The sequence below is a fragment of the Nycticebus coucang genome, chromosome 1 (genome assembly GCF_027406575.1).
Source record: "Nycticebus coucang isolate mNycCou1 chromosome 1, mNycCou1.pri, whole genome shotgun sequence".
Classification (NCBI taxonomy): domain Eukaryota; kingdom Metazoa; phylum Chordata; class Mammalia; order Primates; family Lorisidae; genus Nycticebus; species Nycticebus coucang.
Genome location: NC_069780.1, coordinates 40,860,939 through 40,874,526, shown reverse-complemented (window position 1 = coordinate 40,874,526; position 13,588 = coordinate 40,860,939). Strand labels below are relative to the sequence as shown.

At 36.3% G+C, this 13,588-nt stretch overlaps 1 protein-coding gene across 12 annotated transcripts in view; it reads left to right on the top strand.

Annotated features, from left to right (window-relative positions):
• Positions 1 to 13,588, top strand: part of CAMK2D (calcium/calmodulin dependent protein kinase II delta) — a 309,028-nt gene that overhangs the window by 153,669 nt on the left and 141,771 nt on the right. For all 12 annotated transcript variants that reach the window (XM_053571046.1, XM_053570732.1, XM_053570532.1 and 9 more), the window contains exon 4: positions 10,570 to 10,624. In XM_053571046.1, the coding sequence (XP_053427021.1) occupies positions 10,570 to 10,624 (55 nt within the window). The remainder of the gene's footprint in view (positions 1 to 10,569; positions 10,625 to 13,588) is intronic.

Sequence of the window (13,588 nt, the reverse complement as noted above, 5' to 3'; positions counted from 1 at the left end):
TATTTTTAAGTATGATTTAATTTTAGTTAATAAGTTTTAAAAGATTTTCTTGTCAGTACTAGAATAATATTTGAAATTTTATTAAAATAAAAATTTTTATTTTAATTTTTTGTGTAATGTGTAGTGATTTATTGGGCATTTATTAATGGGCATACTCTGAAACAGTTTGTCAAAAATATGTACCCCTTATATAACTTTGGAAATGTATGTGTTCAAATATCTAACACGGTGGTTTGTATGCGGGACCAATTTATTTGTTTGCCTTCGTCAGCTAAGTCAAACTTCCAATTTTTTTATGCCCAAATTTTAAAAATATCATGTTAAGACAAATAAAGAAAACCGAAGTATAAATGTCATATAGGACTATTAACTTTAACAACAGTATAAGCAATGATTGTGTGTGTGTGTGTCTATATTTTTACTCCATTTAAAATAAAATGATCAGTAGCAATTGAGGCCTGTGCAGGCCCCAACCTGTCTGTGGATTGGGGCAGCTATCTGCTTCATAAAGCAAAGTGTCTTCTGTCTCAGACGACAAAATCATTTCCTCTCCTGAAAAAGCCTCCTACGTAGTTGGCTTTGCCATTTGCCAGTAATGGGAGGGTAGGGACTGAGGCCTCGTGAGTCTCAGTTTTCACTTGTGGTCAAGAGGGAAGACACAGATTAAAACCAGAAAATTTGGAGTGGGATGAGTTGTGGAGGGAACTCATCCAGAACTCATCATTGTTAACTCAGGCTGGGCTGACAGTTATAGAAGTAGATTCTTTAATACTAAAAAATACCTGGTAGAGCCCCTCCCTCCAAATGAACAGTATACATGGATCTATATTTCGAAGAAACCGTTCAGTGTATTCAAGTGAATATATTTCATATTGGGAAGATAAAAAACAAATGGTGTCATTTCATTAATTGTATTACTTGTGCTATAGGAAATAAAGATAAACACATATACAGATTTGTCTTCAGTTTTCTAGAAGAGTTAGTTTGGTTTTGAATTTGGTTTCCAGTGCTTTTGTGTTTTTTACTTTAAAAATTTTCTCCACATCCACGCCAATATCTCTGGTTTTGGGATTTTGTTATGTGGGTTACTCTTACTGGGGTTAGGTGATATCTCAAAGAAGTTTTGATTTGCATTTCTCTGATGACTAAGGATGATGAGCTTTTTTTCATGTGTTTGTAGATCATGCGTCTGTCTTCTTTAGAGAAGTTTCTCTTCAAGTCCCTTGCCCACCCTGAGATGGGATCACTTGTTCTTCTTAGCAAAGTATCTCAGGAATGGAAGAAAAAGTATCCAATGTACTCAGCCCTACTATGAAATTAATTTATAGCTTTCACATGAAGGCTTTAACCCAACTATAGCACAATAATATGAGGAAAGGGCCAAGGAAGGGGAAGGGAGGGGGAAGGTTAGGGTGGAGGGAGGGTAATGGGTGGGGCCACACCTACAGTACATCTTAGAATGGGTACAGGCGAAACTTACTAAATGCAGAATATAAATGTCTACATACAATAACTAAGAAAATGCCATGAAGGCTACGTTGAACGGTTTGATGAGAATATTTCAGATTGTATATGAAACCAGCACATTATACCACTTGATTGCACTAATGTACACAGCTATGATCTCAAAATAAAAAAAAAAAAAAATGTTTTCTCTCTAGAAACAATGAGATTTGTCAACAAAAAGAAAAAAAAAACAAGAGTAAAGGTTGGGCTGAAATTTCTCTCTAGAATGGTGCCATTTACCTATTAGAATGTTCTAATGCTGGTATAATTTTTTTCTTCACTGAATCTACAAATGAACTCAGTGCTGGCATACCTCTTTTGGGGAAGATTTGGCATGTTGCATGGCCTAACTTGGCTACTGCTTGCTCTAGCTGTGAATTATAATTAACTACTGATGGGAATATAAAAAGGATCTGACTTACAAGCTGCCATTTTTACATCCCAGTATGTGAAGCAAATCCAACTACCTAATCCTTGCAACACAGCAAAGCTAAAAATGCAAGATCTGTCTCATTTATAAGCAGGACTATTGCTCAGAGCTGACAAACAATGATTATGGGCTGCAACACAAGCTGTTCTGTATAAACTACTCTATTAGTATTATGATAACATTGGCAACATTGCTCTACTATGTTTAGTTTTAGAGATTTATACTAATTCTTTGATATTTTTTGTGATCAAACTTGTTCTTTTTTTTTTCTTTTTTGAGACAGAGTCCCATTCCACTGCCCAGGCTAAAGTGTCATGGCAATTATCCCAGCTCACAGCAACCTCAAACTCCTGGGTTCAAGCCAGCCTCCTGCCGCAGCCTCCCAAGTAGCTGAGACTACAGGCATTCATGACAATGCCTGGCCAATTTTTTCTATTTTTTTTTTTTGTTGTTGTAGAGATAGGGTCTCCATCTTGCTCAAGCTGGTTTCAAACTCCTGAGCTCAAGGGATCCAGCTACCTCAGCCTCCCAGAGTGCTAGGATTACAGGCATGAGCCACCACACTTGTTCTTTTTCTTTTAAAAATTCTCTGTGATATTCAAAGACTTTTTTAAAGACATTGAAGTCAATCACATATTTCAGATTAAGTCTTTTCTGTTTATTCTTATCTAACAATCCTCATCCCATATTTATTGGCTTAAAACATCAGTATATCGCTTGTTTGATTCTGGGAGTGGGTTGGGTTCAGTCAGATGGTTGCTGTGCTTACGTGGTGTGACTGAGGTCAGTTGCATTTGGCCGTGAGCTCTGCTAGTGATGCAATGTCAAGATGACTTCACATCCTCCAGGGTTTCTCTTCATGTGGCTTCTTGTCTTTCAGTCCAACCCACACTTTTCTTTTAGCACAGCATGTGGTTTCCAAGAATGGAGCTCCAATGTACAGAGTTTACTAAGGCTTTGCTTACATCAAGCTAATTACTCGAAGCAAATCACCTAGCCAAGCCCAGAGGTGGCGTGGGAGATGACGACACAAAGAAATGAATATTGATAGGCATAGTCTACTGGGGTCCAGCGGTGTGACTGACGGCCACATCTCCATACTAAATTTCACTAAAGAACAGCACGTAGTGAGTTTGGCTTGAATGGGCAAGTAAGAATCAATGTAATTTGAACCAAATAATATATTGTATAAATAATTTCACAAAAGGACTTTACCTAACAATTGCAATCAGTGTAACCTGGCTTATTGTACCCTCAATGAATCCCCAACAATAAAAAATAAATAAATAAATAAATAAAATAATAATAATTCTACAAAAATAAAATTAACAAGTGTATGTTATGGTGTGTATGGAGTACTGTTAGAAATGGAGGGGTAAAGAAGGACTACTAAAGTTGGAAAAACTGAGTTTATGTCCTGTGAGCCCTTATTGAAAGATAATAAATATCCATAAAAGAATATATTCACTTTCTTTTGACAGAAATGTTCCTAATATGGGTCATCAATGGATGCGCAACAATGTTACCTAACAGTTTGCTCCTTTATATTAATCCAAATTTTTTTTTAATTTTTTTATTAATATTAAATCATAGCTGTGTATATTAATACAATCATGGGGCACCATACACTGGTTTTATAAACAGTTTGACACATTTTCATCACACTGGTTAACATAGCCTTCCTGGCATTTTCTTAGTTATTGTGTTAAAACAATTATATTCTACATTTACTAAGTTTCACATGTACCCTTGTAAGATGCACCGCAGGTGTAATCCCACCAATCATCCTCTCTCTGCCCATCCTCCCCCCTCCCTCCCTTCCCTCTCTCCCTTCCCCTGTATTCTTAGGTTATAACTGGGTTATAGCTTTCATATGAAAGGAAAAAGCCCAAGTGCCCATCGATCCACGAATGGATTAATAAATTGTGGTATATGTACACCATGGAATGTTATGCAGCCTTAAAGAAAGATGGAGACTTTACCTCTTTCATGTTTACGTGGATGGAGCTGGAACATATTCTTCTTAGTAAAGTATCTCAAGAATGGAAGAAAAAGTATCCAATGTACTCAGCCCTACTATGAATCCAAAATTTTTTAAAAATGGATAAAATGTATTTGATAAGCAACTTTTACATGATCTCTATTTAGAGTTCAATATTCCTGTTCTTTTTCTCTCTCCCCTTGCCCATCCTTCCGCTCTCTACCACATATACACACACACATCTTTTTTTACTATTACCATAATGTTTGTGATGTAGAAATGTTAAGTTTTAGAAATACAAATAATTTATATTTGTGATATCTTACATGTTATATAAGCTTTCAAGGTTCTTCAATTTATTAGGATTTTTCATACAATGAATACCCCCTCAGCTAGAGTAGTTGAGTTCCTGAAAATTCTCATATTCCTAATTGGAAGTGGAATTAGCAATTTTCTACAGATTTATGAACTGAATAGAGAAATGTTTCTTGGACATCATCTAGCTCTCTTTCGACCCTCAAAATTATAGCATCCCACTTTTAAACTGACATTCAGAATGGTTTTCTCTTCTTGTGAAAATAGCTTTTTACTTGGGACTGCTTTTCTTTCTCTAGTTACCATTGCTATTTTTTTCCTTTTTTCTTCTCACTATTATTTTACCCTGAAAAATCAATTCATATGCTGTGAGGTATTTGGTGTGTAGTTCGTTGACAATTGCATTTTAGGGAGTCTGTATAGTATTCTGAGTAAGAACAAGGTCTTTGAAATTGTTGGGCTCTAGATTTTGGCCCTAGCCTGGCCAATTACTGACTGTTAGCTGGAAGTTTCCTGCATGTCTCTAAGCTTGTAGACAGTGATTTGAAAAAGGCAAGATAAGGTAGCCTCATGGTGCTTGCATATAGAGAGATACCAAGAAATGTATACACACATTAAAAAAGGAAAAAACTGTATTAAAAATTGTAATAATATATACCGATAACCAAAGATGAATGCACGTCACATTGAGCACCTCTTATAATTGTTGAGGTCAAACATGACTTGAGTATTACAAATTTAATACAGTTCCTTCCTTTCTTAAAATGTGTGTACATTTTTTTGGTACTTTCTATTTTAAATAAAATAATTCTTGCAAAATTATTTACAAGATTATTTGCAAGCACTATAATTGTGAATTTTATTGTATCTCTTAACCCCTTAAATGACATAAACTAGTAAAAGGAATAGAAAACTTTGACCATATTTAAGTAAAATTTCTTTTCTCAGTTCATGTAAGGGTAATGGTCTTATTTGGACTCTGCTTTGTGGAAATAATTCTTAGCCAGAAACTGCACTGAAATCAACCAGTAATATAGGAAGAAAAGAGTGATTCTGTGATAATTAGAATGCAAAATATCGAATTGATAATGTATATGTAGGAGAGAGAGAAAAAGGATCAGGCTATAGGTCAGCTAACCTTTAGAAACACTTTAAACCAGCCTTGTATCCTTCGGATGTGCCCACCAACCCAGGACTGGATTAACAGGCTGTGGTATATGTATACCAGGGACACTTTGTAATGGAGACTTTACATCTTTTGTATTAACCTGGATGGAGGTGGAATACATTCTTCTCAGTAAAGCATCATGAGAATGGAGAAGCAAGAATCCAATGTACTCAATTCTCATATGAAGGCAGTAGATGAGCTAATACAAGGGGTGGGGTAGGGAATGAGGGAGCCTGGAGAAGGGAGAAGGGAGAGAGATGGGGTGTCAAGGTGTATGGCACACTTTGGGGGCAGCACACAATTGTAAGAGGGACTATCTAACAAATGTAGTCAGGTAACCTAACTCTTTGTAGCCTCAATGAATCCCAAACAATAATTAAAAAAAAAAAAAAAAAAGAAATACTTTAGCTTCAGAAGCAGTTTTTCCCACCATATAAATTTCATACTTAAAAGTTGTAGAACTTTAAATTTATTCAAGCTGAGAACTGTTATACAGTTTCAGTTTACAAAAGTTCATTTGTACACATAAGTAAACTTGATTTTACCTTTAAGCAAACTTCAAGAAAGAAGACTGCCAAGATATATTATAACTTGTTTTCTGAAATGGTTTTCTCATTTGCCTCTTTAAAATTTCTCTCTAAAATGTTAGAAGAACAACCGTAATTAGGGTAATTATGTGCACCCATATATATAGCTTATGGCATGAACAGAGCAGTAGAGGCAGGAACATGGTGCTGTAAGCTCCAAAATACAGAAGCCACCATGCTTTCAAGGCTGGCCATGCAGTCAGTCTTGGGCTAACAACTGTGAAGAAGAAAACGTTTAGCAATTCTTTTGGTGTGAAAATGAATTGATACTTATTTATGGAGAATAATTAAGGTAACATTTTGCAAAAGTAAATACAATTTCTAACCCTTGAGAAACTGTTGAAAAGCAAAAAGGATGGGATAGGAATACTTTTGATTAACAAAAAAGGAGAAATAGATGGCGTCTGTGACTGTGTAAGGTACTATCTTCCAGACCGTATAGGCATAGCATCAACTCTGAGAATTAACATTTTTGAAGAGTAATCAGAAACATCCTTAAAGTAATCAAAATATGTGGACTATCTCTGTGAAGACTATATTGTGTAGTTTTGTGAAATTGCAATGATTTTATGTAGTTCTGTTTTTCCAATACCTTATTTTAAAAAGGGGATGGAAGGGAGTAAGGAGACATAAGGAAGGAAGGCGTAAAGGCCTTCCGCAGGGCGATGTGTGCATAGCAATTCCAGGTAAAAATGGTGCTGGCTTTTTCTGCCACTTCAATAATATCATTTATTCACAATGAATCTCATGTGGTCAAATGGCTAGTTAGACATATTACAGACTATTTTTGAATTGTTTGATTCAAAAGGAGTGGACTTAGCCAGTTGTTTGCCTTGAACCATTGTCATGCTCGCTGGTTAAATACTTTGGCACTGCGTTTCAGTATAAGGCTTGCACCTGAACAACTCTTGACTTGTTCAAAAAATAATTTATTTCTGAATGATAATTATTTAGTGTTAGCTAGTATTAATCAGATAATGGCAATTGTACTAAGAAAATTTTATTCCTAGTATCATCAGAAATTAGTGCTGCTTCTCCGGTTGTACAAAAAATAGTCTATTCCATTCAGCTCTACGACTGATCTGAGCACCTGAGATCCCACTTCCACTTGAAGTTTTTTCTGTGTGTCAGTGGAAGAAAGTAGTGATGGCTTCCTCCTGTTCATATTGTGGGTTTGACTTGTCATTTTAACTTTTCTAGCATGGGAACTCATCTTATTTTCCAGTATAATTGCATGAGTTCTTTAAGTATTACTTAAACTCATTTGAATACAGCCTGTGACAGCTGTGCAATGAGGTCTCTCTAAGACTGTCATTCAAGAAAGCCAGTGAGTTAATAGCCATGACCTGTTTTTTTTTTTTAACTGCATTGAATGATGATCAGCACAAGCTGTATCAGACCAAACTCTTAATTTTCTTAAGTAGTGGATGTTCATTTTTATTTATTTATTTTTTAAGAGCCCAGTCCTTGCTCTGTTACCCAGGCTGGAATGTAGTGGTGTGATCATAGCTCACTGTAACCTCAAAATCTTGGGCTCAAGCAGTCTTCCTGCCTCAGCCTCCTCAGTAGATAGGGCTACACACATGTGCTACCTTGTAGAGACTGTTGCCCAGGCTAAGTTCAAACTGTTGGCCTCAAGTAATCCTCCTGCCTTAGCTTCCCAAAGTGTTTGTGTTACAGGCCAGAGCCATTGACATCGACAACAACGTAAGTTTAAGCAAAGTTAGCAGGCATCTCTGATACTGTCAACTTGACGAATACTCTACACAGAGTAATGGAAGAATTGCTTGTCCATTAGTTATTTTGTTTTAGACATATATAGGTCTATTGAGATTTGGTGAAAATTTCCTGGCGTAATAAATGTTCAAAAATGATTTAATGAAACATTTTCTACTATGTAACATCTCTGTGTGGGATGCAAAGATTTATAAAATATGATTCTGTTTGGTAGTATTGATGAGGAAATTCTATAATGAAGAAAGGACATGTGTTAGGTATATTTAGTAAAGTTAAAATATGCTCCATCAGTGAACTCAGGAGTGACAAAAAAAGTCAGATAAGGAGCGGGAGGCTGCCGTGTGTTTGCATTTCATGCACTTGGGAGCTAAACGGAATAGAGGGTCTGAGACTGAACTCAGCTGCCTCCTCTATCAGCCTCCTCCATCAGCCTCCTCCTCTTGTTAATGACCAACAGAAATTCCAGGTTTCACAAATGATAATCTATAATTAGTAGTGAAACAAAAGTCTGTCTTTCTCCACTTAGAGGAAATTTCTAAAGAGGGATTTGAAAAAGATTTTAATAGTGGGCAGGGATGAAATCCAATGCGGATGGAATTGGAATTACAAAGAATGGAGGTTATGTTACGTCTACAAGCATTGTGATTCCACAAGCACCACAGACTTCCTCTGTAGACAGATGGTTGTAATTTGAGTAATGAACTAAATATTCTTGTAAATTCACATTTACATGATCATGTGGTCATCATGACTGCGTGAGGAAGATGCTAAGGACTAAATAGAAATGATTACTCTATGTGGTAACTTTTGTGAAAGCAGTGGTGTCCTCAAACTTTGCTGTGTTCCCTGACTTCTGTTGCCTTCAGTGAAGGTCAAGCCACCACTTTCAGTGATAAATAGGGACAACTGGGAGGAAATGACTGAGGTACTTATTCAAAAATAAATAGCATACAAAGCACATAAATGTTACCTGTGAGTCAGTTTAGAATTATCAATGATAGTCTAGCTCATTTGAAAATTTAAAGTAATCAAAACTACTTTAAGATATCATCTAACTCCAATGAGACTAGCCTATATCACAAAATCTCAAGACCAGAGATGTTGGCGTGGATGCGGAGAAAAGGGAACACTTCTGCACTGCTGGTGGGAATGCAAATTAATACATTCCTTTTGGAAAGATATATGGAGAACACTCAGAGATCTAAAAATAGATCTGCCATTCAATCCTGTAATTCCTCTGCTGGGCATATACCCAGAAGACCAAAAATCACAACATAACAAAGATATTTGTACCAGAATGTTTATTGCAGCCCAATTCATAATAGCTAAGTCATGGAAAAAGCCCAAGTGCCCATCAATCCACGAATGGATTAATAAATTGTGGTATATGTATACCATGGAATACTATGCAGCCTTAAAGAAAGATGGAGACTTTACCTCTTTCATGTTTACATGGATGGAGCTGGAACATATTCTTCTTAGTAAAGTATCCCAAGAATGGAAGAAAAAATACCCAATGTACACAGCCCTACTATGAAACTAATTTGGGACTCTCACATGAAAGCTATAACCCAGCTACAACTTAACAATAGGGGGAAGTGGGAAAGGGGGGGGTGGGTAGAGGGAGGGGAATCGGTGGGATCACACCTGTGGTGCATATTACAGGGGTATTTGCGAAACTTGGTAAATGTAGAATGTAAATGTTTTGGCACAGTAACTGAGATAACGCCGGAAAGGCTATGTTAACCACTGTGATAAAAATGTGTCAAATGGTTTATGAAGTAGGTGTATGATGCCCCATGATCATATCATTGTATACAGTTATGATTTAATAAAAAAATTAAAAAAAAAAAAAAAAAGAAAATTTAAAGTAAGGGGTGGTGCCTGTGGCTCAGTCGGTAAGGCGCCGGCCCCATATACCGAGGGTGGCAGGTTCAAACCCGGCCCCGGCTGAACTGCAACCAAAAAATAGCTGGGCGTTGTGGCGGGCGCCTGTAGTCCCAGCTGCTCGGGAGGCTGAGGCAGGAGAATCGCTTAAGCCCAGGAGTTGGAGGTTGCTGTGAGCTGTGTGATGCCACGGCACTCTCACATAAAGTGAGACTCTGTCTCTACAAGAAAAAAAAAAGAAAATTTAAAGTAATATTAATTTGAGGAACTAGCAGATTATTTTATTAAAATTTCTCCCTGTATGTTTTTGGCTAATCAATTGGTAACTGGATTTTGGTGACTTGAGTAAAGAAATAATAAAATAAAATAATAAAGCTGTGTTTTGGTAGGTAGGCCAAAGAGTGCCATGTAGAAATTCTCAGAAAAAAGGAAGAGCAGAGTCAGGGAGACCAATGACTAGAATCAAAAGGGTCCCTTTTCTTTGCTGCCTGTTGAGACTTGGATTTGACTGATACCAAAGGGAAGAGCAAGGAAGTGGAAGAATTTCTAGAACCTGGCAACTTTGGATATATGGATATATATTACAATGGCAATTATAAACATTTGTTTAGTATTTTCCTGGAAATATGTGGATTATTTTACTTTTATCATCTTATTTAATCTTAGCTATTTTATGAAATATATGTACTAATATTATTGCAAGTTAAGGAATTTTTATAAGACCATATAATTAGTAATTATCAAAACCAGAAGCCAAACCTTGGGTTTGTCATCTATACCCAAACCATGCTGAAAAGGATACGAGTTATCAAAAGCTAAAATAAAGTATAATGCTAATATTTCTAGTTAGCAGACAGATGCTCATTAGAATCTGGGTTAATGTTGATCATTGGTATATTTATAAAATATAATATTTATAACACAAATCTTCTTTTCTTTTTCCTTTTTCTTCTTCTAGTACGACTTCATGACAGCATATCAGAAGAGGGTTTTCATTACCTGGTGTTTGATTTGTAAGTATGCACTTTGTGTTCGTGTTTTTTTGCAATCTGTTAGAAAGCCATTTTGAATTAAACATGATTTTTATCAATGTACATTCAAAATTAGGGACCACTACAGTATTTTTAAAATGTTCTTCAAGTAACATTCAACTCTAATTTTTTGAAAAGAGTATATTACTCATCAATGTTTTATTTAAAATTTACATTAACCTTCAAAAGTGAAGCGGTTATGACAGTTCCCTTTGCATTGTCCATTTTGATGTCATAAATAGTTCTCGGTTTTACCTTGGAGAACAATAATGTCTGACATCAGCAAAATTTCCCAATGAATTTTTAATACCATGTATGATTTATTATCCTGTATAAAGAGAAGATTCAAGGTAGTAACTTGGATTACCAAGATTGGTCAAAAAAATAAAAAAGAAACAACTAATCAGAACTTAAACTGAGGTTCTATCAAGAAGATGAAGGGAAAATAATGATTCTTGGCAAGGATATAGTAAAACAGGTCACACTCAGATGGCTTGCAGGACTTTAATAAGAACATACTTTCTGGAAATCAATTTGATAATATTGTGTTTATCGAGGGACTAAAAAAATGTTCATCTCATTTGACATAGTAATTTTACTTCTAGAAGCAAAACTCATGGAAAGTGTATCTGAAATTCAGATAAATTTTTATATTAAAAGATATTCCTTGCATCATCCTATATAATGTATAAAAAAAGAAAAAAAACAACTTACGGGTCCAATTATAGAGAAATAGTTGCGTAATTACAGTACATTCACATAATGGACTACTCTCTCACATTTTAATACAATGTTCATGAATAGTTTGGGGAGAAATAAGAAAAACATCTTTCATATGAGTCTAAAGGTGGGTTAACACTAGGTTTGTTTAATGTAACTCTTCGATGATATTGTGAAGAAACCCTGTTCTTTCCATCTTCCTGTGTGTTTTTTGTAGCATGTGGGTTTATCTTCACACTTGGGCTCGCCTTATGGTCTGAAGTTAACTGCCTCAGTTTCAAGTACCACAGTAATTTCCAAAGGCAGAAAAGGGAAATAATAATTCTACTGAATGCATTTTATTTTTGGAGAAAACCTTTCTGAAGAGTTCCTCAGAAGATATCTGTTAATGAATCCTTATTTAGAATTGCTTCTCAAGCCTTTGTCTAATCCAGGTACACATGTAAAGGGAATGGAATTGTAACAATTGGCATTGGCCAATCATAATTTAGTCTGTAGGTCTGTTGAAGGATCTGACCTCCCCTGAAACATATGATGCCCAGGGAAGAACTAAATTATGATTTTGTTGTTAAGAAGAAAGGGAAGGTCAGATGCAGTGGCTCATGCCTATAATTTTAATAACAGTTTGGGAGGCCAAGACAAGAGGATCACTTGAGCCCGAGGAGTTCAAGGCTAGCCTACAATAGTGAAACTCTGGCTGTACAAAAAGTAAAAACAAAAATTAGCCAGGTGTGGTAGCACATGCCTTCATTTCTACGTGCTTGGGCAGCTGAGGTAGGAGGATTGCTTGAGCCTAGGACTTGGAGGCTGCAATGAGTTAGAATGATGCTGTTACTGGACAAAGAGGGTCTAGCCACCTATCACTGCCAGCCAATAAGTAGAGAGGGGGACAGATCCTCCAAACTTTATTTGGTCAGAAGGCCAGGATTTTGAAGAACAGTGAGAGTATTCTCTCCAAGACTGTCCTGTTCTTCCATTTCCAACATTATAGTTTCATATGTTTGAGTTCAAAGTGAAGACCGTGTTAATCCTTATCTTAAACAATAATCCACCCAATCCATGACCCATAGCAAACAATAATCAGTATGATTCATGATACAAAACAACATTCCAGTTCAAAAGTTAATCTCCTAAATCAATCCACCTAAACTGCTCAAGATAGGCATCTTTAAGGTGGAAGCTACATTTACAAAACAATAAGAATGGGAGACGGGGTGAAGGTCAGGCAGGACCTAAACCCACCAGACCAGCTGTGACATGCCTGCCCTAGCCCAACTGTCTCCTTCTTGTTTACACTGTATGAGTTTCAGCTACTGCAGCCTGGGAGACAGAGCAAGACCCTGTCTCAAAACAAGAAAGAAAGAAAGATGGAGAGTTTTGCCTGCTGTGCTGGGAGCCCGGCATGTCTGCAGAGTGGTGTTCCATGTGTGTCTGTGGGATAGAGACCCATGCTCTGTTCACACATGATCCCTCCGCATGGGCTCCGCTCCCAGTACTAGTGCCTCTGCGGTTTGCTCCCTCAGCTGTAATTTGGTACCACTCTTTTCCAGAGTTCTTATTTTTACTTTTTTCATTGTTTGTTCTTCCTTCCTGATTTTTCACGATCCCTTCTTTCATGATTTTCTTCCTTGAAATTCTTTTAGCCATTCTTTTAGGGTAAGTAGGCTAGCAACAAATTTTTTGGTTTTCCATTTTCTGAGATTATCTTGATTTCCCCTCTATCTCTGAAGTATCTGTTGGCCAGATATAAAATTATAAGATGACAGTTCTTTTCTTTCAATGTCGCACCACTTCCTTTTGGATTTTGGGTGTTTTCCTGAGAAGTCTTCTGTGATTCTAATTGCTTTTCCCCTAAAAAGATAAGACGTTATTTCTCTTCCGCTGCTTGAAAGATTTTTCCTTCGTCTTTGATTTTCAGTAGTTTGTCTATGTTGTGACTCGGCTTGAATTCCTCAGAATTTACTTATTTTGAATTTATAAATGTGTAGGGTGTATAGGTTTATGTCTGTGAAACTTGGGAATTGTTAGAATTCTGAGTAATTTAGAATTGAGTAATTTATATTGTTCAGTCTTCAAGCCTGATCATCTGATCCTATCCTCTTTTTTTTTTTAATAATTCTGCCATCGAGCTCATCCAGTTTTATTTTCATTATTATATTTTTTAGTTCTAACGTTTCCTTTTGATTCTTTTTTGCTTTGTCAAGATTTCTTATTTCTTTTGTTTGT